Source organism: Mus caroli, chromosome 5 (assembly GCF_900094665.2).
Source record: "Mus caroli chromosome 5, CAROLI_EIJ_v1.1, whole genome shotgun sequence".
Taxonomy (NCBI): Eukaryota; Metazoa; Chordata; class Mammalia; order Rodentia; family Muridae; genus Mus; species Mus caroli.
The window spans coordinates 105,867,286-105,889,194 of record NC_034574.1 but is presented as its reverse complement, the minus strand read 5'-3'; the positions used below and the strand labels follow the sequence as shown (position 1 = coordinate 105,889,194).

Below are 21,909 nucleotides of genomic sequence, written 5' to 3'. Positions count from 1 at the left end.
GATACGGCAGTCTCTAAATGGTCCATCCTTTCATCACAGCTACGAACTTTGTCTCTGTAACTCCTTCCCTGGGTGTTTTGTTCCCAATTCTAACTGAAAACATTTCTTGCGGTTCTCTGCCTGTGATTTATGGAAAAAGCCAAATGACGGGTCAGTTCCCCTTGTGATCTTATCACGGGTTCTTGCAAATTTTAAGTTGTCCCTTGGGCCCCTTAGTTAGACAGGAGCAGATGTGAGAAATCTTCTTGCCACCTGATAGAGCATAGGCCACGTTTAAGTACAGGAGAATCCAGTTAGGGTCTTTACGCCGAAGAGTCCAAAGAGCTAAATCCGATCCACGCATTTATCTCCCCTGCTCGGTAGCACCAAAGTGCATGTTAAGTATTTATTATTTTTGCTTCTGCCCCATTTATCTAATGCATCTCTATCCACATGGTGCAAGAAGTCCCTGTAGTACTGTTTGATTGCTTTCTCCCACAGTGGAGATTCCTCGGAGGGCACTTGGGCGCCATCTTGCTTCCTCTGGGCACCATCTTGCTTCTCCTTGCTGTGGTAGAAATAGCCTGGAGGTTGGTGTAGCCTGGTGTGGGTTCCTAGCCTAGACTCTACTCTAGTCTTTATGCCCCCAGGTATGCCATGAAGTGCTTAGACAAGAAGAGGGTGAAGATGAAGCAGGGGGAGACGCTGGCTTTGAACGAGAGGATCATGCTGTCTCTCGTCAGCACTGGGGTGAGTAGGTCCCATGGCTTCTGATGTCTTGTCAGTTGCTATTGTCTGTCCTGCTTGATCACAAAGTAGGTTGACCCAGAAAGGATTGGGTGTGACACAGGACGGGCTCATGCTGGTTGGGTGGGGTGTGATGCCTCTCTCTGAGCTGGAGGGAAGGCCTTCAGAACCAGCAGCTCCTCCTGGAGCTGTTCCCTTCTGGTTTCCTTCTTAGCAGAGCATGGTGCCCAGAGGGCAGACAATTATGGTGATAAGAACACTGCATTGTGATTTTAAAATGTCCTGCATGAAGGAAAGCAAGCCAGAGGAGGAAAGGCTGAGCCCTGTCCACCATAAGCCAGGCAGAGGGCGGGCTTTGACTCCAACTTATTCGTCTGGAAGTGGTGTCAGGCATCCAAGCCTCAGCTCCAGACCTGGAGATATGACTTGGAGAATGAACATTTGAGGAGCAAGCATGAGGCCTTGGGTTCGATCCCAGTATCACCACCAGCAGCAGCACTACCACCACCACCATCATCACCATCACCACCACCACCACCCCACAGTGGCCTTTCTATGTTTGTACAGAGCCACCAAACAAGACAGCCATCTGAGACAGCTCTTGTTAAAATCTGTGCAGGTGTGTGGGCACCACGAAGCTGTCAGCCAGCACTCAGAGCAGACCAGAGGCTTAGGATGGAGTTGTGCCATAGGCAGAGTATACTGTACACTTGTGGCTGGCAGGTTAATGCTCCCTGTAATAAGTGGAGGGCTCTGATTATCACTGTGCAGGCCGTAGGTGGATAATTTCTGATGGTCATCTCCTGTGGGGTCCTTCTGACTGACACAGTTGGATTCCATGCACAGTCCTCTCTGCCTAAAGGATTTGAAGGCATCAAACCTTAATGGCTAAGAGCCCGTTTCAGTGGTCAAGAAGGCTGCAGAGACCACAGAACATATCCACCCCTTCTGGTTTTTGGCCACACTGACCCAAGCTCACCTTTTGGATCATTCCTTTGGAGACAAAGTGTTTTTTGTTTTTTGTTTTTTGGGGTTTTGTGTGTATGTGTTTTTGTGTGTGTGTGTGTGTGTGTATGTGACCTGTTTTTATTGAATTGCAGTTGACAATGACTCTAGCACTTCTTTTCGGAGCTTCTAGAAGAACTGTTTGCTACTGAAGCAAAACAACCACATCATTTAGGTGAACTGTAAAATGAAATGAGGGGTGGACTCTAATTAATCCCTAATTATGCACCCTAATTACGCACGTTTTTCTTCCAACTCTGGACATTTAGCCTCTTTTTTAATGAGTTATTTCAAAGCCCCATTGGTTTTTAAGAAGTCTAATGGAGAATGTTCTGTTCTTTTCTTTTTCTTTTTTCTTTCTTTTTTTTTCTCTCGGTGTTGGAAAGGTCAGGTTGTGTGTATTCTTTTAAAGTTTCCCTTATTCAGATGAAGGCTAGTGGGCTGAGAAGTACAGCATCTTTGCTTTGGTCCAACCTGAAGGAAATAAACTCGAAATCCAGGTTCTATTGGGCCACTAACTTGAACTAACTTGAGGGAATTAACCCTCCTCATGTTCAGATACTTAACTGTTTTGCTAATGACGACCCAGGTGCTTTAGCCTGGCACGCTATAGTAAGATGACTTGGGAGTGTCAGCGCTCAGTTCTGTGTGTCCTGGACACCATGTAACCCTCCTTCTGGTGTCTGCTTGGCTCCTGGATCAATGAGGCTTGCCAGTCTTCCTCCCTTACTGGGTGTTTAACATTGTCTCATTGAAAAGCTCCATGGGGCTTCTGCTAAGATGGTGAGAACTGTAGCCAATGGTGTTCCCTCTCATCTCACTAGGGGGACTGCCCAAGGGAGCATCTGAGCTCCAGACTGGTGTCTGGGGGAGGGGTTCCCTGGTGTGGTGGGGGAAGGGCTGGCCACAGGTGTTTTGTTCAGTCTCAAGGTCAGCTTGGTCAGATGCCATTGGCTGCTGTCAGGCTGTCACTTCTCCCACAGAGACGAGGGAAGGCTCTGGTGGCAGGTGTGGCCAGGCCAGATGAAATAGTCATGGGTTTTCCCAGGTGGGCAGAAATCATCCCAGGGACGTAGATCTGAGACTGGGGAAGCAAGCCTTGTCTTAAGTTAGAGAGACTCAAACTTGAATGGCTCGCGTGCTCGGAACCTGATGGTCAGGGCTGAGGCTGGAGAATAAAAATACTCAAATCTACCTTGCTGGAACTGGGTCAAGGGGAGCCTGTACCTGGCACTGTGCAAACCACCTTATAAGGAGCTGTTGGGGGGATGCTCAGGGAACGTGGGGCTTCCATTGTGGCTGGCTGCCCATTTCTTTGTGGCCTCAGGCAAGCAGTTCCCAATTCAGGGCTTGGCTTACTGGTCTTTAAATATGGAAGTGAGACCTTCTTCTTCTTCTTCTTCTTCTTCTTCTTCTTCTTCTTCTTCTTCTTCTTCTTCTTCTTCTNTCTTCTTCTTCTTCTCCTTCTCCTTCTCCTCCTCCTCCTTCTCCTTCTCCTTCTCCTTCTCCTTCTCCTTCTCCTTCTCCTCCTCCTCCTCCTCCTCCTCCTCCTCCTGTCCTTTCTCCTCCTCTTCCTCCTTCCTACTTCTTCCTCCTTCTTCTCTTTCTTCTTTTCCCTCTAATTCTAAATTCTAATTCTAAAACTCATTCCCTATCTTGCTAAAGACTCTGGGCCGTCATTAGAAAGACCACAAGCCACTGTATGTGCCAGGATCTTCCCTGTGAGGCCCCCTGGTGTCCTGGGTACAGTTCCCCCACCCCAGCTGGGAAAAACCCTGGCTTTGCTGAGTTTCAGGTCTACCCACTTCTCTTTTCCACTGAGATGCCTACTAGATCACAGGGCACGAGCGGGGAGGGGCACCGAGGATGAGGAGGTAAGTGTAGCTGGGGAAGGTCACGGGAAGACCTGGAGAAGATGGAGACCTGTGTTGGCTAGTTTGTGTCAACTGGACACAAGCTGAGAAGAGGGAACTTCATGTGAGGAAATGCCTCCATGAAATCAGGCTGTAAGCAAACGATGCATTTTCTTAATTAGTGATTGGTGGAGGAGGGCCCAGCCCATGGTGGGTGGGGCCATCCGTGGGCTGGTGGTCCTGGGTTCTATAAGAAAGCAGGCTGAGCAAGCCATGAGGAGCAAACCAGTAAGCAGCACCCCTCCATGGCCTCTGCATCAGGTCCCGCCTCCAGGTCCCTGTCCATTTCCCCTCTTGGCTTCCTTCAGTGGAGTGTAATGATTTAGGATGTATAAGCCAAATAAACCATTTCTTCCCCAACTTAACTTCAGTTATTTGGTTTCAGCACAGCAACAGCAACCCTAACCGAGACAGGGCCCCAGAAGGCCACTGGCTCATGGGAGGAGAGCTCTGTGCTTTATGTACTTGAAAATGCACAACTCTTAGAGTCAGCAAATTCACCGCCTCAGCAGACCAGAGGCCCGAAGAGGAAGCTGCCAGTCACCCTGACCCAGTTTTCTCTAGAAGACTTATGGAAATGAGTCCAAGTGTGTCCATGCTTAGTTTATAGTGCACACCAGCTCGAAATCATCTGCGCAGCCTTGACACGGAGATTTTGGAGCCTGTTAATGCATATTCTGTGTGTGGTTGTGTGTGCACTCTTTTGCTTGAGTGTGGAGGTCAAAGGTGAGAGGTCATATGTCAGGGGTTACTCTTAGGTTGTTGGCCTTCCCCTGTGTTTTGAGATAGAGGACCCAGGGCTCAACAATTGAGCTAGGCCGGCTGCCCCGGGAGTCCCAGGGCTCATCTCTCTCAGCCACCTCAGTGTTGGGATCCCAAGTGCCTATGAGCATGCCTAGCTTTTTAATGTGGAGATCAATCCCAGACCCTGTTGCTTACATGTCAAGAATCTTACAGACTGAGAGTCTTCCCAACACTGACATTTTAAGGAAGTTATGTAGTGAGAATTTTGGTTTCTGGGAAAAAAAAACAGTTATGTTATGTGAATAAAACAGTTACGTTATGTGAATATATATATATATTTTTGTTTTAATCCCAGGTGTGGCATATGGGGCTGCTTCAGTTTGACCACAGCCGTTAACTAGGATTGGTCTCCTGCTCCCAGAGGGGCATGGTTTGTTGCCAGCTGCAGACAGTTTACATTTGGAATTCTGGGGACGCCAGAGGGGGTATAGCTTCGAGGGCTGGGGGTGATTGCTGGTTCCCCTGCTGCTGCTGGTTTCTGGATTCTTGGTTTGCTGGCTTGCTGGTTGGAGATATCCTGACAACTGAGACTGGACTTGCCTCTAGGAATTCAACACCCCTGGTCAGCAGCAAGTGGTCTAAAGAGATCTATGCCCCCCTCTCCCCTCTTTCTTTCCCTCTTACCTAGTGTTGGGGGGTTGGAAGGGACTGGGATGGAGATGGATGGTAGATATGAGAACCCGATAAAGCCAAAAAGGACACCTGCAAAGTTATACCAGGGAAACTTCAACCCTTCTTTGGACTTTAATAATTCACAGTGTCGAGAGAGACCATATGGTATGGCAGGCTTCATTGTATGGTAGGTCGTATCGCTGCTGAGGCTCTTTAGTGGCTAGGACATGTGAAAAGTCTGAGCTGATGCCGTGCAGAGTCCAGCAGAGAATCCTGCTGAATCAGGATCTGAAAGCAGGAGATGGAGGTTTGTCAGGAGCCTGAAGTCCTGAAGTCACCCCAAGGCTTGAGACCCCCAGCTCCCTGCCCAGGCCGTTCCTCTCCTGAGCTCTCGCAAGGTGGCTGTCTCTGCTGTGAGCCTGACCCTCGTGACGCTGTTTCTGCTTTTCTCCCTGAGAGCGTGAGATAGCCCGTGTTGCTGTCTATAACAGTTACCCCCTATATAGCTGAATAGCTGGCTCAGCAAGAGCTGTGTGGCACTGGCACCCAAGCCAGCCCATGAGCTGAGAATGGTTCATTCGTATCTGGAGGTCTTGTAATGAAAGAACACAGAGAATAGGTGTCAGACGCTGTGTGTGGTCTGCAGAGCCTGAGCTAACAATGCTCAGGTCCAGACTCTCGTGCCACAGTCATGAGTCCCCTCCCAGACTCTCCTTGAGGCCTTTCCCAGGCTAGGCTAATCCAAGCAGAGGCCTCCTGCACCCATAGTACAGATGGCCACCGACTGTCTACTTGGTGCACAGTGGTCAGGTCATGTAATGCACAGCCCAGGTAATAGCTCTAAACAGCTGGTCCTGGCTCAGCACCATGGTGCTAATGGTAGTGGTCATGCAGAGTGTGTGGCAGGGCCAGGTGTTTCTGCTTTGTTGAATAGGTGCTTAGCTGTTCAGCACTGATAGAAAACACTGACCCTGCCTGTGGGCTGTTATGCTACGTTTATTGCACTCAAGTGACCACATACATGTGTGTCCCTTGCAGGGCTCGCTCCTCTGTTACTCATTTAGTGTTTGAGCTTAGGGCCGTGCTCTCTGAACTGCATTTATAAGTATGTGTACATGTGTTTGCCTGTGTGTATACCTGCCTGTGTGTGAGTACATGTATACACACGTACACATGTGTATGTGCTACATTTATTATGTTTATGTGTGTTTACCTGTGTGTATACCTATGTGTGTGAATGCATGTATAGACATGTACATGTGTGTATTGCTACATTTATAAGTATGTGTATGTATTTTACCTGTGAGTGAATGCATGTATAGATATGTGCACTTGTGTATGTGCTATATTTATAAGTATGTGTACGTATACCTAAGTATACCTGTGTGTATACCTAAGTGTATGAATACACATATAGACATATACACTTGTATATGTGCTATATATATAAGTATGTATATGTATGTATACTTATGTGTGTGAATGCATGTATAGACATGTACATGTGTGTATGTGCATATACATATATGTACTTGTGTATTTGTGTACATGTGTGCATTCACCTGTGTGTACATATGTGTAGACATGTACATGTGTGTTTGTCCATATACATGCTTATGTTGTCTATTTGTGTACACATGTATGTGTACCTGTGCATGCACTTGTATGTCCTTGTATGTGTATGTATGTGTGTACCTGTGTAAATCCATTTGTATACACATGTATGTACCTCTGTTTGTGTATATATGGGTGTGCATGTGTCCATGTGTATGTAGCATGTGTGTACCTATATGTATGTGTACATCTTTGCATGTATATATGTGTGTATGTATGTATACATCTGGGTATGCATGTCTGTGTATGCATGTGTGTATGTATGTATATATGTGTGTATGCGTGTGTGCATTTGTGTGTGGTGTGCATGCATGTATGTATGTATACATCTGGGTATGCATGTCTGTGTATGCATGTGTATATGTATGTATATATGTGTGTATGCCTGTGTGCATTTGTGTGTGTGTGTGTGCACTAGCCTTTGCAGAGGGATGTGGGATGCTCACTCATGTGTGTGCCTGTGGAAGCCAGAGGTAGATGCTGATTTCCTCAGTTGTTCTATACCTTGTTTTTTGAGACAGGGTCTCACATTGAACCTGGAGTTCACTGACATGGCTAGCCCCAATGGCCAGAGAGCCCCAGTGACCTTTTCCTCTCTGTGTGTGCTCAACTGTTCATTCTTTAAGGTGTGTGTGGGGTGTCAGAGCTCAGGTCCTCATGCTATGCAGCCATACCGAGCCCTCTCCCAACCCCGTAAGGGGTCATCACGTAGACTGCTGTGACTTTCCTGGCTTATTTTTTCTTAAAGCATGTCTATACTTTCTGACTGTTTATATTTTCCCACACATTCATTGATCAACCTGTCAGCCTTCATCTCTATTAGGATTCTGTGGGATCCGTGGACAATTCCCCGGACACGGACACCCATTTACATTGAGTTACTCATGTCCGTTGCTCTACAGCATGTTTTCCACCTTCAAAAGTGCTATTAACACAATTAATAGAACCTTAATTTCATGCTATTAACACAAGTGCTAAGTAACTGCCCTCTCCTTTGGCTCTTCTGAGTTCAGAGATGTAAATACATAGTTGGCTGGCCAGGTTTCAAACCTTAACAGCAGAGACCAGCAGGGCAACAGCGTCCCTGGTGGTTGTGGTCTTTTGAAGTGCCAGGATGAATGGGGTGAGAGAGTACCCCATGCCCTGCTGTTCTGATGGTATTCTGTGTCTCTGGCTCTTTGTCATCAGCTGGATCTGCTGCTCTGTAGCCACACACGAAGCTATTTCCCTTTTCCAATCATGTGTCACGCTTGGAGCCAAGCTAGAAGGCTTTCTGGGGCCGCTTCTGTCCATCTTACAGGCTTCTGTTTGTCCACTCTAGGATTGTCCCTTTATTGTCTGCATGACCTATGCCTTCCACACGCCGGACAAACTCTGCTTCATCCTGGACCTGATGAATGGTAAGCAAGCCCCAGATGTCTGGGTGCTATGTGAGCTCTGCATGGTGTTAGCTCCGAGCCGGTGGCCCCCAGACGCACTGGGCTCCGTGAGTCTGTCCCATAGTTAGACTCTTTTTGTAGGTTAAGGGCATCTTTGCCCTATGATTTGAGGTAGATCCATCTTGCAACACTGGCTGTGATTTCTCCCACGCTGCCATTTTTCCCTGGGAAGTTGGGTCTAGAAACTTTTCACAAAATAAATACGGGCTGTGAAGTAGTGCCCTCTGGCCTGCAGCTGGCCTCAGTCTTTAATTAGCTTATTTCCTGGTCTCAACTCTTAGGAATGAAATATCTCCTGAAAACGTAGGCCAAAGACGCATTTAGAAGCTGGCTCTCAAGGGCTGATTTGTGTGGATTCTGCCTTTTGTTTCCCTCTGCGTTCATCTCTGAAACCGTGAACAGCCACCCCAGAAGGCACAGATACAAAACGTTCATCCTGAAAATGCTTTCAGTGTGCAAGTGTGGCGGCTGAGCACTCGGAGTATTTTTAGGAAAAGCTGAAATGAAATATGAACCATTCAGACGTTCAGTTGCTTATTTTTCTTTTAGTTCCCTTAAGTTTTATTATGTTTTGAGTGTGTGATTTTTGAGCTCACATCTAGCCCCAAAGTAGGAAGGACAAAGATTGGTAGCGACGATGCCGGAGCCAACAGTGCAGGCCATTTGTTTGTGTGTGTGTGTGTGTGTGTGTGTTTATGTGTGTGTTTGCACGTGTGTGTGTGTGTGTGTGTGTGTGTGTGTGTGTGTTTGCGAGTGTGCGCGAGTGTGTGTGTGGGGAGGGCAGAAGGAGCTGTGGTCACGGAGGGGTGAAGGCAGAGAGGCCCCTTACCTGCCAGGGCCAGGATGGCCCATTGGAAAGAGCTTGGAGCCCTTTATTGAGTGTCTCAGTATATACACAAGGAGTAAAGAGCTGCCTCAAGTCCAGGGTATCAATGTCAGATTGTGCAGCCTTTGCTGTCTCTCCCCTCCCCACCTGTCCTTGAAGCCACGCATGAAGATATTTCCCTTTTCCAATATTGTGTTACAAATGATTCTGAATGTGTGACCGTGGTGACGGTTTTACGGGGGGCTCTCCCATCCCCACCACCTGGGTTTTGTCAGTTATACTTCACTGTTGGACAGCACCAGCATCCAATCTCCCTCCGAGGGGCCAGTTTAAGTTTTATATTTTGGGTTTTGTTTTCTCACGTTGGCAGATCAAGGAGTGGACTGCATGGGAGGGTTCAGTTACTGGCCGAGGATTAAATAATCCAGAGGTTCTGTCCCCAGTCTACGGTGTCACTGGCAGCTGAGGTGCTGCCCCAGTGGTGGCTCTGTCCCATTTATGAGACAAGGTCTTCCCCATCATTTCCCTTGAAGTTGTTTGTGTAGTGACCAACACCTCTAGCCAAATTAGCAGAAATCAAAGTCACATGCTTAGTCCAAAAGGAGGAGCCATTCCCCTTTCTCTAGCCCCCTTGTTATGCTGGGTGACCTCTGTCTCCTCTCAGTGAGCATCTGTGACTTGCCCTCTGGGTCTCTGGTTACAGGGGGCGACATGCACTACCACCTCTCTCAACACGGGGTGTTTTCTGAGAAGGAGATGCGGTTTTATGCCAGCGAGATCATCCTGGGTCTTGAGCACATGCACACCTGCTTCGTAGTCTACAGAGACCTGAAGGTGAGGAGGGCAATCCCCATTGTCATGGCAACTGCAGTGTCTACTAAGGTGCTGGGTGCAGGAGGGTCAGGGGTGCCCAAGGTCCTCTAGGAGCCCCTTTCTCTGCAGCAGGGCCCTGTGCTTGTCTCCCTAGCCCTGTTTCAGCCCTGGCAAAGTGGCTCACTGTGTGACCATCTTAAGGGTGGTACCCGTGGCCAATCCCCGTTGTCTTAGCAACCGCAGTGCCTACTAAGATGCTGGGTGCAGCTCATGCTAAGTTAAGGAGTTACACAATAAAGGAGACGCTGTGCCAGTCAGCATCTTTTGGTCACTTCCCACTTTGTATATGTAATTGTGGTTCAGTAGCTGCTCGCCAAGGAGCAGATCTTGCCCTGGCGGTTGGTCAGAGCTTTGGAGGGATAAAGATTGACAGTGAGCCAAGACATAGAAAGATGCAGTCCTGACTCCTGTGGGACAAGGCTGGGTGGAGGGAGAGGTGGGTGAGTTGTGTTGTGTAGCTCAGCCTGGGAACATCTCATGGTGGTGCCTCCCTGATCTGTGCTCACATCTCTGTCTTTGCCCTAGAGCCAAGACGCAACAGCTCTGAGTACTGTGACCTTATACTCCAGAGGTGTGCTTCAAGATGGGCTCTCTAGGATGGGGGACCTGGGTAGTTGCTCTGTGTGTCCATGGTGACATGGTGCATTGATGTGTGATGCAGACAGGGGAGGGGAAAAAAAAGAAGGACTGCCTTACTGAGGGACTCTGTCACTGTGATAAACCACCATGTCCCAAACCAATGCAGGTAGGAGAGGGTTTATCTTATAGCCCGTGGTTCATCACTCAGGGAACTCAGAGCTGGAACTCAAGCAGGGTGGGAACCTGGAGGAGGGAGCTGATGCAGAGGCTGTGGAGGGATGCTGCTTACCGCCTTGCTCTCCATGGCTTGCTCAGCCTGCTTTCTTATAGAACCCAGGACCTTCAGCCCAGAGCTGGCCCCACCCACAATGGGCTGGCCCCACCCACAATGGGCGGGGCCTTCCCCTATCAATCACGAATGAAGCAAATGCTCTATGTGCTTGCCTACCGATCTTATGGAGACAGGTTCTCAATTATGACTCTCCCTTCTCAGGTGACTCCAGCTTGTGTCAGTTTGGCACCCCCCCCTCCAAAGAACAAAACAAAACAAAAAAGCAAGCAAGCAAAAAAGCGAGGTCATCTAGGACAGAGACTCTAATAGATTCTAGACACCTGTGTGTTATAGAACTTCTTTAATCTGAATCCTGGATTTCTACCCCACCTTTGATCATTTAGTTCCAAGATATAGGACACGCACAACCTTTCTATTTATAATAAGCCTTAAACAGCACGAGGGCTGGGCAGATATCTACCCTCTGTGCTATTAGAATCTGCTTTCCTATCGATAACTTACTATGTTTCATGTGGGCTGCTCTTAACTCCAATTGTCCAGCCCTCAAGGGTCATGCTTTCTTGACTCCTAACCCATAGCATCTTCTCCTTCCACTTTCACCACCTTCTCCTCCAAGCCCCAAGCCCAGGAACCCTAAACCCCACCTATCTTTCTCTTGCCCTGCTACTGACCATTGCATCTTCATTCAGAAATAAGAAATAACTTGGGGTCAGTGTTGCACAGTATCCTGTGGGTCTAAGAGCAGACTCTCCTCTGGGGCAACCACGTCTTGGATGCCTGCACTGAGCATTACAATACACAGCAACAGACCAAATCTCCACACCTGTGTAAGATATGTGAGTAACTGCAAGAGGATGACCACCCACCCAACCGACAGGAAAACTCCTGGAGAAAGTGACTTTCATTTCCATTTCCTTCTGGAATAATCTAAACAGCAGTGGGCTGGGATGAAGTCATGTTCCTCTCTCCTAGGTTCTGTAAGGGGTGTGTGTGTGTGTGGGGGGGCTCATTTAGGTAGTCCAAGGCAGCATGGAACTTGAGATCATCCTATCTCAGCCTCCTGAGTGGCTGGATGACAGACCTGCCACTGGGCCCTGCTACTAATAGACTCGTTAAGATCTAGGAGAAAATGCTGCATTTTGGTTTGGGCACATAATGTTTTTAAGAATACTTCTGTGAAACTCAAAGTGTTTAGGGAGTTAAAATAATTACTCTTAGCTTTTATGTGAAAGTACAGAAACAAAGATAGTTGGGTTTTTTTGTTTTTTGTTTTTTTGTTTTTTTAAATTTTTGAACCAGAAATAACCGGATGCTGGTTGGCTCATGGCGTGTTAGTTGTTCATGAATTTTACAAGGAAGCAGATACACACAGACAGCCCAGGGCTGCTGCCCCTGTGTCTTAATGGAAACTCTGGAAATGGCTTTGCCTGGTCCTCTGCTGGTCTCGTTTCCTAAGCTATTACCGGGCAATGATGTCATTTAATTCTCATTCAAATTAATTCTAGTCACTCATGGTTATTCATGTTTCAGTGCTGTAAGAGCTCTGTGTTATTTTTATTTTAGGGAAAACAATAGGTGTTCCACAGCAGAAAGATTTTCCAGAGGCAACTGCAGGTGTTTGTGGGGGAGGGGGAGTGGAGGGAGGGAGAGGAGGGGGGGTCGGTGTTCTTCTGTTTCTGTGATTGCACCGACCAAATTGAATCTGGATGGAAACAGATTAGATGAGAGTCAGGGTCAGATCCAATTGGTAGGGCCCTGGTCAGTGATGGCTGTCCATCCGGACTGGCCTGGTGGTCTGGGATACTTCCAGCCCTCGGGTCAGCAGCTGTACATCTCTGTAGGATTCCTCCCTGTCCTCAACCGACTGTTACAGCCGTAGTCTCTGAAATCTGTTGGTCCACAGGTGGCCTGAAGCCCGTGCCCCATTGCTAGGATGTCCATGCTGGTTACACGGAAGCTCTTGGAGTAATGGGACGGACATGCTTCAAGCCTGTGGTGGGAACTGTCCTGCCCTCCCAACCCCCACTGGGTGTTACTCTCTAATTGGGATGGGGAGGTCACTCTCAGAGCCCCTTCCTGCTAAAGTTTTCAGCGTGGTGCTGGACTCATTGGCCTGATGCCTTCCTCTGAGGACACCAGATGATGGCATGAGGATATACACCCTGTAGAGATCATGGTAACGTGATGTTGGGGTGCACCCCGTGAAGGTCGTGCCATCCATGATGAAATGGTATTAGGTTGCACCCTCTGGAGCTCTTGGGGACTCTTGAACCTCTTTTCCTTTCAGCCTGCGAACATCCTCCTGGATGAATATGGGCACGTGAGGATATCGGATCTCGGCCTTGCCTGCGATTTCTCCAAAAAGAAGCCTCACGCCAGCGTGTGAGTATCACGTCTGCCTCATTTGCTGCCTTTCTGCACCCTGGCGCCTGTGTTCGAGCAGTACCGCCTGGCCACTTGTGCCCCTCGCCTGCCTCCCTCCCTCACCAGCTGGGATGTTCTGTGTTGTATTCAGTATCAAGGTGATGGGAATAGAGATAAAGGCAGAGTGCTTCCTGTCACTGTCGGTGGGGATGGACTTGGCTCTGGCTGGTTCATGAGAAGGAATCTGGTTCTGCAGAAGCTGAGTGCGCACCGCCTGTGAGACTCTGCGAGCCTGCTCGCCTTTTTGAACTTCCGTCTCTTCTTCCATAAAGCTAATAAATTGGTTTATGCCATTGCCAGAGTGAGTGTCAGAGGCCGTGCCCTAGAGTGGCATGTGAATACTACCCGGAATGCCCCAGGGAGGGCTCAGGACCCATTTCCCATCTCCCTCTGCTGCACCTCTGAGAAATCCGCAACTGCTGGGAGCCAGCCACCTACTTACTTGACAGGTCATGCTGTTAGCCCAGGAGGGTGAGCCAGTTGCTTGCCACAAGGGAAGTATGTTTTGAGGCTGCCGCCCTGAGCCAGCTCTGAGGGCTCAGAACCCTTATGTAGAGGTGGCAATGCTAAGTGCAGGTGACCTGGCCTGAGGTCAGCTCTAAGTTAAAGCCTTGCCCCAGCTCTGAAGAAGGGGTGAGAAGCAGGCTGGTGAAGCCACCCCTCCCAGCCCCCACAGTTTACAATGTTTCCTTCTCCATTGTGAATGGCTAAGTGGATTCCTAGCATGCAGCCAAGCACCTGAGTTCAGTTACCCTGGGACCCACATGATAGGAGAAACCTGACTCCTATAAGTTGTTCTGTGACTTCCACATGCAAGCCGTGGCCTGAGGATGCCCCCTGCATACATCATACATGCACTCAGACACCCACTAAAGTATCTCATTCTAGCACCCAGTCTTTTACGGTTACACTTTACTCTCTTCTGAGCAAGTGCTCTCTCTGCTGAGTGGTTCGGGAGATATGCCCCCAGACTCTCGTTCCATGTGTCTGTGTGGAGAATAAACTATAGACCCTTCTTTTGTGTAACTCAGACTGAAGGGATGGGTTTGCGGTGCTTTATCAGGGCCTGCCTTAAATCAGAAAGGACCTTTGAAAGCCCCAGTCATGTGCTGATATGTCGATACTGAACCCCCTCATTTCTGTGAGTAGATTGCTCTTTGCAGGGAAGCTGGGACAAAACTCTTGGAAAGCCTCTGTGTTCTACCAGAGCGTGGCTACCTGCACATCTCCCAGTTGATTCATCGGCCATTTTTTGAGATAGGCTTTTGAATTTTTAATGCCATCGCTCTCTGGTGTGTTAACATCTTCAGTTTGCTGTGCTTATAGCTTGAGTAGGAGAGTTTGTGAGAGTTCACCTTCCCAAAACCTCAGCTTTGTGTCACAGGATTGTTTAATCCCACTAGCTTGGCTGCCTCAGTCCTGAGAGTCACGCCAGCTACAAATGGAGGGCTGTTCTGCCTGCTTCTTGAGGAACTGTATTTGAACAGTGTCTTGGTGTCTGTTTCTTGGCTGTGATAAGATGCCCTGGCAAAAGCAGTTTAAGAGAAGTATGGTTTATCTGGTTCATAATTCCGGGTTAAAATGTGTCTTGGCAGGGGCATCCCAGCTCTAGGACTGGAGAGAGCCAGGCATGTCACATCCAGGCAGGAAACAGGCACACACTTGGCTCACTTTGTCCTCTTCATACAGCCCGGGACTGAAGCCTAGGGAATGGTGCCGCCCACTTTTAGTGTGGGTCTTCCCACCTCAGTTAACCTGAGCAATACAGTCTCTTGGGCATGCCCAGGAGTGGGTGATTCCTCCGAAGTGCACCTAAAGGCTTGTCTCTCAGGTGCTTCAGATCTGACATGTTGACAGCGGACACTGATCCTCTCAAATAGCATTCACAAAGACATTGGATTAAGGATACCAGGCTCCTGGTACTGGGCCACCACTTTATGCAGATAAAGGCACAGAGAGCATATCTTTTTAAATTTTTTTCTATTGAGGCATTTTGTAGCTGGGGCTGAATGAAGGCTTTGGAGCCATAGACCTGGGTTTGAATTCTTTCCTCTTGTCCTATCTATTCTCTCTTGCAACAAGGAGAGGATGGCAATTTCGTGCCATCCTGTGACAGTTTCAGGCATGAGTCTGTGTACCTGCTGGACCTGGCAGCTGGCAGAACTCCAGGCAGATGGGGACTATTGGGGTGCCAGGGAATCTGGCAGGACTGGGTGCGTGCCATGGGCTAGATCTTAGCCGACTGCATTCAGTATGGTGCCTGCACAAGCCCCCATGATTATGGGCGTTACTAGCCATTGTTGACAGCGTGCAGATTGAGGTGCAGAGAAATAAAGTTGAGTTGCAAGCACACAGTGGGGCTGAGTCACGGGAGCACAGTGGGGCTACAATTGTAATTCCTCTGTCCTGTGTAGATGCTGCGCTCCAGGTAGAGAAAAACTCCCTGCCCCAGGCTCCAAAGCCCTCTGTCTTCAGAGATGCATCCGGGTTAAGATGTGTGGCCTGGATCCCAGCCAGCCCCTCCATTTTCTTTTGTTCAAAGCCACCGAATCTTGAGCACTAGCTTTTGACCCCTGGGCTGCAGGCTCTCAGGTGAATGTATCTGTGGAGGAGCCCCTGGCAGATGGAAAGAAAAACTTCCGGAATTGAATGCATTGCCCGCGACTAGTTTGAGCATGTGCAGAGCTTACCTTGCTAAACTGTACTCCTGTGTTCTCAGTGGCCCATCAGTGAGCATCTGGCTGCCATGCAAGCCATTGAGAGAAACCACGGTGGCAGTAGCTCTGGTTGACTCCAGAGAACACCTGCAGAGCCTACCCATCCACATCAGCCTGTTTGATTTCTGTGGAAGATGTCCCTCCACTCCCAAATTGAGGTTCAGTCATGGATACCACCTAAAAGTCACCTTGAAGGGCTTTCAGGCAAGGCTGGAACTCAACTTTCCCAGAAAATGTCTTAGAAGCCCTGGCAGAGGTCTCTTCTCTTCCCGGCACGGCTCTCTCGATTTTATGCTGGCACCTTATAGAGAGCCAGGCCGGCTGTGATCTGCCAGAACCCATACCATGTGCTATACAGCTTCTCCCATAGGCTCCAGTGATTGCCCGTGATCCTTACTGGCCAGGGTTTCAAAGGGGCGTGACTAAGCAAGTCAGTAGCACTTACCACAGGGAACCTGGGATTTGAACCTGCCTTCTGTCTTGCATGGGGTCAGTTCACCTCCTGGGTCATGTGATGCTGAGCCCTGGCCACACCTGCATCCCCTCGGGGCTCAATCATCCTCTCATTGAAGACAGATCATCTGCAGATAAGGGCTTTATTCTCTAGGTCCCTCTGACAAACCTTGGGGCACAGTGTATGAACCCTTGGGTCTTCATGGCTGGACACCCACCTAGCACCTAGCTGGCCAGATCAGTTGAATCGACCCTGGTGGTTGGTGGGGTGACATGCCTCAGCCAAATTGCCCTCACATCCTGTGAAGGCCAAATTGCCTTCCTGTCCCATGGGAACTCACCATTGCCTCCTGCTGCAGGGTGCTCAGTACAGTGTGTGTGTATGTTTGTGTATGTGTGTGTATGTGTTTGTGTGTGTATATGTGTGTATGTGTCTCTGTGTATGTGTATCTCTCTGTGTGTATGTGTCTGTGTATGTGTGTGTATGTGTCTGTGTATGTGTCTGTGTATGTGTGTGTATGTGTCTGTGTATGTGTGTGTATATGTGTGTGTGAGTGCACATGCCCTCTCCTTTGTGCTCTCTCTCTCTTTGTGTCACTGCCCTCTCACAATGGGTCAGCCTCCTGATTTCTGAGTGAGTGTACTCCTGTGACCATCTCCCTTCCCTCCCCAGGGGCACCCATGGGTACATGGCTCCCGAGGTGTTGCAGAAGGGAACGTGCTATGACAGCAGCGCTGACTGGTTCTCCCTGGGCTGTATGCTCTTCAAGCTTCTGCGGGGGTGAGTGGAACGCAGACGTCCCATCCTGGGGATACTTGGATCGAGTGGAGCTTCCTGGGTGGAGGTTAGCTTCGTGGTAGAGGACTTGCTTCATGAACCTGGCACCCTGGGTTCCATCCTCAGGAATCCAAGTATTTCCACTGTCGGCAGTGTTCTGAGACTAGGCAAAAGTATTAATGCCATGGATGACTGGAGAAGGGGGGTTTGGTCTCCCCACCCCAACTCCATGTACAGATGACTTCTCGTGACTCCTGAGCCTTGAGCATCTGGGGAGTTGTGGGCTGTGTGTGAAAGAGCCAAAGTAGCACTTCCCGAAAAGTCTGCATTTCTCCCTGAGCCTGCTGCAACTGTGTCTGATGCTGAGCCTTCCTGCTAGGCTGTGTTCTAGGCTATGGGGAACGATGAGCTGGACCTTAGGGGAGTGTGCCCCAAGGAATGTCCTCCTACTGGATGGCTGACAGCTTTGCTCATACCTGTGTGCCTTTCTAGAGGTTTCAGCTGGTTTTAACTGGGAGTGTGAGTCTAGAGGAGCCCAGGGTGTGTCTTCCATTTTCACTAAAAGGTCAAAGAAAGGCTTTCGTCCCCACTTGCTATTCAGATTCCCCTCTTATCAGTTGCCTACAAGCCTGCTCCCATGGGCTCACTGTGCCCCTGGGAAAACTCACTGAGTGTACCGTGGCCACTGTATGTCCTATTTGGTGAGTTTGAAGAGCTGTTGAACTCCAACAGCCCTCCCAACTTGGCTCCAAGTACGACTCAGTACATCCTGGGTGCTTCTGTAATCCAATTCTGCTGTGCCCGTTGTATAACCCGAGAATCTAAAATTATATTACCACTGAGAAAGTCGGGTCTGTTATTCCATAATTGTGTTACCAGTACCATGTTGGTGGAGCCCAGGCGCCCTTAATTTCCTTGGCCAGACTAGCTGACCTGATTAGCGTTTATGCTAGCCAGAGGAAGTCATTTCCCAGGGAGGACCCCTTTCTCTCCACCCCACCCCCACCACAGTCACCGCAGGTTCAGGGAGACACCCAGGAGCCCCTCCGGTTCCCCCTGGAGATGCAGAGTCTGAGCTTCGAGAGTCCAAGTTGACTCACAGGATACAAGATATGAGAGTCCCCAATAAAGTGCCCCAGGGAACCAGTGCAAACCTGGCAAGGCTGCGATTTGCTTCTTCATTGCCCTCCCTAGCTGTTTATAAAAACAGCCCATGCTTGTAGCCTGGAGAGGGTCCCAGATCACATGACTTTGTGTCTGAAGAGTCAGCTCTTCTAATTATCGCCTCCGTCCTGTGCAGCTGTGATTTGTGCATCTCGGGGTGAGTTTTACAGAGCCGCAGTTTGAGCTGAGTCTGTCTCAGTGAGAAGATAAAAGTCCTTGACAGAGTCCTCCTCTCCTGCGGTGGGAGGTTTTTTTGTCACGGACCCAAAGGCCTCTGAGGATGGTCCTAGGGACAATTGTGGAGAGATGTGGGAGAGCTGGAAGCCAGAGAGAGTGGGCACAGCTCAAGTGACCAAAATGCCAGACTGCAGCCCTTAAAAAGAGCATCTCATGGAAGGCTGGTTCAGGCAGGAAAAACACTGGCCTGGCGAGGTGGCTCAGCAGGTAAAGGTACCTGTCACCAAGCCTGAGGACCTGAGTTCAATCCCTGGGATTCACATGGTGAAGGAGATGAACCCACTCATGAAAGTTATCCTCTGACTTCCATAGCCCTCAGTGCACAGGTGCATATGTATATGTACACACACACATACACACACACACACACACATGCATGTGTGCACATACACACACTCATACCTGTACACACTTCCAACACACATGCATCCTTGCACACGCACATGCACACACACACACGGGGAGAATGAGTGTAAACAAGGATAAGACTGAAGACATCATCGAAGAATCTTTTATGTGTGTAAGCCTCTAGCTGCCCAAAGGACTGTTGGACTTTTTTCATAGCCAGTTCCCAAAGGACTGTTGGACTTTTTTTCATAGCCAGTTCCAGGTCATTGTCTCCTGATCATTTCCTGAACCCGGAGGAAGAATCTCTGGCATGTCTGGAAAATGGGCTTTGATGCATCCTCCCCACCCAGCTTCTCTCTCCTCTGCTTACTCAAAAGCCCTTCCAGGCAGTGGTATAGCACCACAAGCAAAGAACAGTAAATGAGTTCTGACTCCGGTGATTTAAGCTTTGATATGCATTTATTGAGTATTTAAGGCACACGAGGGGCTTTGCTCGATGCAGAGGAGAGGAGGACAAGGGAGAGGGTGGGCTCCCCTGAGTCCTGGGAGCTCAGAAGCTCAGAAATGGGAGACCCATTCTGACCAAGTAGGGTGACTGTGGGAGATGGTGCTCTCAAGCTGGAGAAGATGTTTCAGGGACAGGTGCAGCTCACCATTGGGATCCAGTGAGTGGTAATTGCTGTCTCAGATAGGGAGTGTTAGAGGAAGCAAGGAAGACCCCAGAGAGCATTTGTGTGCTATGGAGCACGGTGTGCTATGGAGCATGGTGGCCTTGTTTCCTGGTGGTGGGTACTGAGAGTTTTTAAAAGGATGACAGAGCCACGCGATCTGCAGAAAGATGATCCTGGAAGTCCCATGTGATGGTTTATATATGCTTGGCCCAGGGAGTGATACTATTAGGAGGTGTGGCCTTGTTGGAGTAGGTATGGCCTTATTGGAGTAGGTGTGTCACTGTGGGTGTGGGCTTAAGACCCGCAGACCCTCATTCTCGCTGGCTGGAAGTGAGTATTTTGCTAGCAACTTCAGATGAAAATGTAGAACTCTGAGCTCCTCCTGCACCATGCCTGCCTGGATGCTGCCATGCTTCCATCTTGATGATAACAATGGACTGAACCTCTGATCCTGTAAGCCAGCCCCAATTAAATGTTGTCCCTTATAAGACTTGCCTTGGTCATGGTGTCTGTCCACAGCAGTAAAACTCTGAGATACTGTATATAGTGTCAGAGGGACAGAGACAGAAGCAAGAGGCCCACAGAAAGGCACCATGCACCTGAGCCTCAGTGGCAGAGGATTGGAGGGACACAACAACATTATAGAGTCTGTGCAGACAGTGCAGGGACAACCATTCCAGGTACAGGATGGGTTTTTCTCTCGGAGGGGCATGCTTCAAGCTGAACCAATGCTCACAGGGACCTTTCCTGCGCATGGCTGTATGGTGTGTTTGCAGAAGGAGGACCTGAGGCTGGAGAGATGGCTCAGGGGTGAGGGGCACTCACTGTTCTGACAGAGGACTCCAGTTTGATTCCCAGCACCCACCTATCTGCCCATGGCCACCTGTCACTGCAGTTCCAGGGACCCTGGCTCATTTCTCTGGCCACAGCTGGCCCTATGGGCACATGGTGCATAGATGCATACAAGCAAACATAAAGTATACATGCACATAACTTACACATATACATGAAGCATACATGCACATACAGTACACATGCACATACAGTACATGTGCACATACAGTGCATGTGAACATAAAGCACACTTGCACATAAAGTACAAACACAAAGAAATCTTAAAGGAGGAGGAACTAGGCTGGGAGCCTTTCTTACCCCAGCTGTAAATGACAGGAAACACCACCCATGAATCTGCACTCAGGGAGGCTCGGCACTGTTCTGCATCTTGCACAAGAGGCCCCAAAGCTGCCCTCATCGGCTCTGAGCCCTCATTGGCTTAAACAATGTCTGGAGCAGGACACTGAGTGGATAGAGCTTGGCCTGGTGGGATGCTGCTCGCCTGGGGCAGCCTGTTCCTTTCCTAGCCCATCTTAGGACAGCCACAGCCAGACAACCAGCAACACTCGGCTTCAATCTCCAGGGATGCTCTGCACTCCCTGGGGACAGTTTTGGTTGTCATAGCTTGGATGCATGGGCACTACTCAAGTACCCAAGTGCACAGGAGAGTCCCTGGCCCCAGCAGAATTGTGGGAACCAAGAACTCTCCCTCTGGGGAAGGCTCCTCCCCCGCATGTGTCTTCCATCTGGCTGGGCTGTGGCCTGGGGCGGGGTTAAGTGCCCCTGAAATTACTGACTTTCTTCCATAGGGGAGATGGGACCATTTGTAGCTGTTTCACTGTTATTGGCTTAAACTCCAAAAGGCATATTTGATGTGACACACAGTCTCTCTTGCCTTCTGAAATTGAATTGTGGGAGTGTTTAATCATAATGTCATATTGGTTTGGGCTCAGTGTCAACCCTGTGGGTTTGAAGCATCCATGGTAGGAGTGTGTGGGCCTCCTGGCAGGTGTAGGTGGTGTGTGCTCAGCGCAGCGGTATCTAATTAAGAGCTCTGTGCTTGTGCTGGGGTCTGGACTCTTTCTCTCCCCTGTGTTTCTCCGCTGTGATCAGAAGCCGCCTGGTGCTGGGGAGTGTTTCCTGCACTCAGTGCTGATGACAGCCTGGTGCAGGACACCTATTTACAGAGCCTGTATCAGGGAACGGCTGCCATCCGTGGTCTGCGAGTGCCACTCCTTCTCAAAATGGAGATGTTACTATCTGAGGGTAGCCCCCCCTTTAACATTTTTAGAAATAGAAAGCCAAATCCCAGACTTGGTTCACAAAGAGTAATCAAGACTGTATTGGCAGCACATGTGCGAGGAGCTGGACGAGAACACTCAAGTGTTACCCATCAGGCAGCACAAGGGTGAAGAGCTGGAGACCCAGCTTCCCATGATGTTTGCTGGCTCAGATGTGAACTTGCTGAACTTATAAAAGGGACCTGTGGATCTAGGGATGGGCAGGAGGGTTGGCATAGGAAGGACCTGGGGCTTTCTCTGACTCTGACTGTTTTGTGCAACTGAAACAGAATCATAACAGAATTATAGTGGACAGGATT

The 21,909-nt window shown here is 49.2% G+C and overlaps 1 protein-coding gene across 3 annotated transcripts in view; it reads left to right on the top strand.

The window, feature by feature from the left end:
- The window catches only part of Grk3 (G protein-coupled receptor kinase 3), a 111,866-nt gene that overhangs the window by 67,315 nt on the left and 22,642 nt on the right, over positions 1-21,909 (top strand). For all 3 annotated transcript variants that reach the window (XM_029477562.1, XM_021163545.2, XM_029477561.1), the window contains exons 9-13: positions 630-729; positions 7,996-8,074; positions 9,643-9,773; positions 12,971-13,065; positions 16,951-17,058. In XM_029477562.1, coding sequence (XP_029333422.1) covers positions 630-729; positions 7,996-8,074; positions 9,643-9,773; positions 12,971-13,065; positions 16,951-17,058 — 513 coding nt within the window. The remainder of the gene's footprint in view (positions 1-629; positions 730-7,995; positions 8,075-9,642; positions 9,774-12,970; positions 13,066-16,950; positions 17,059-21,909) is intronic.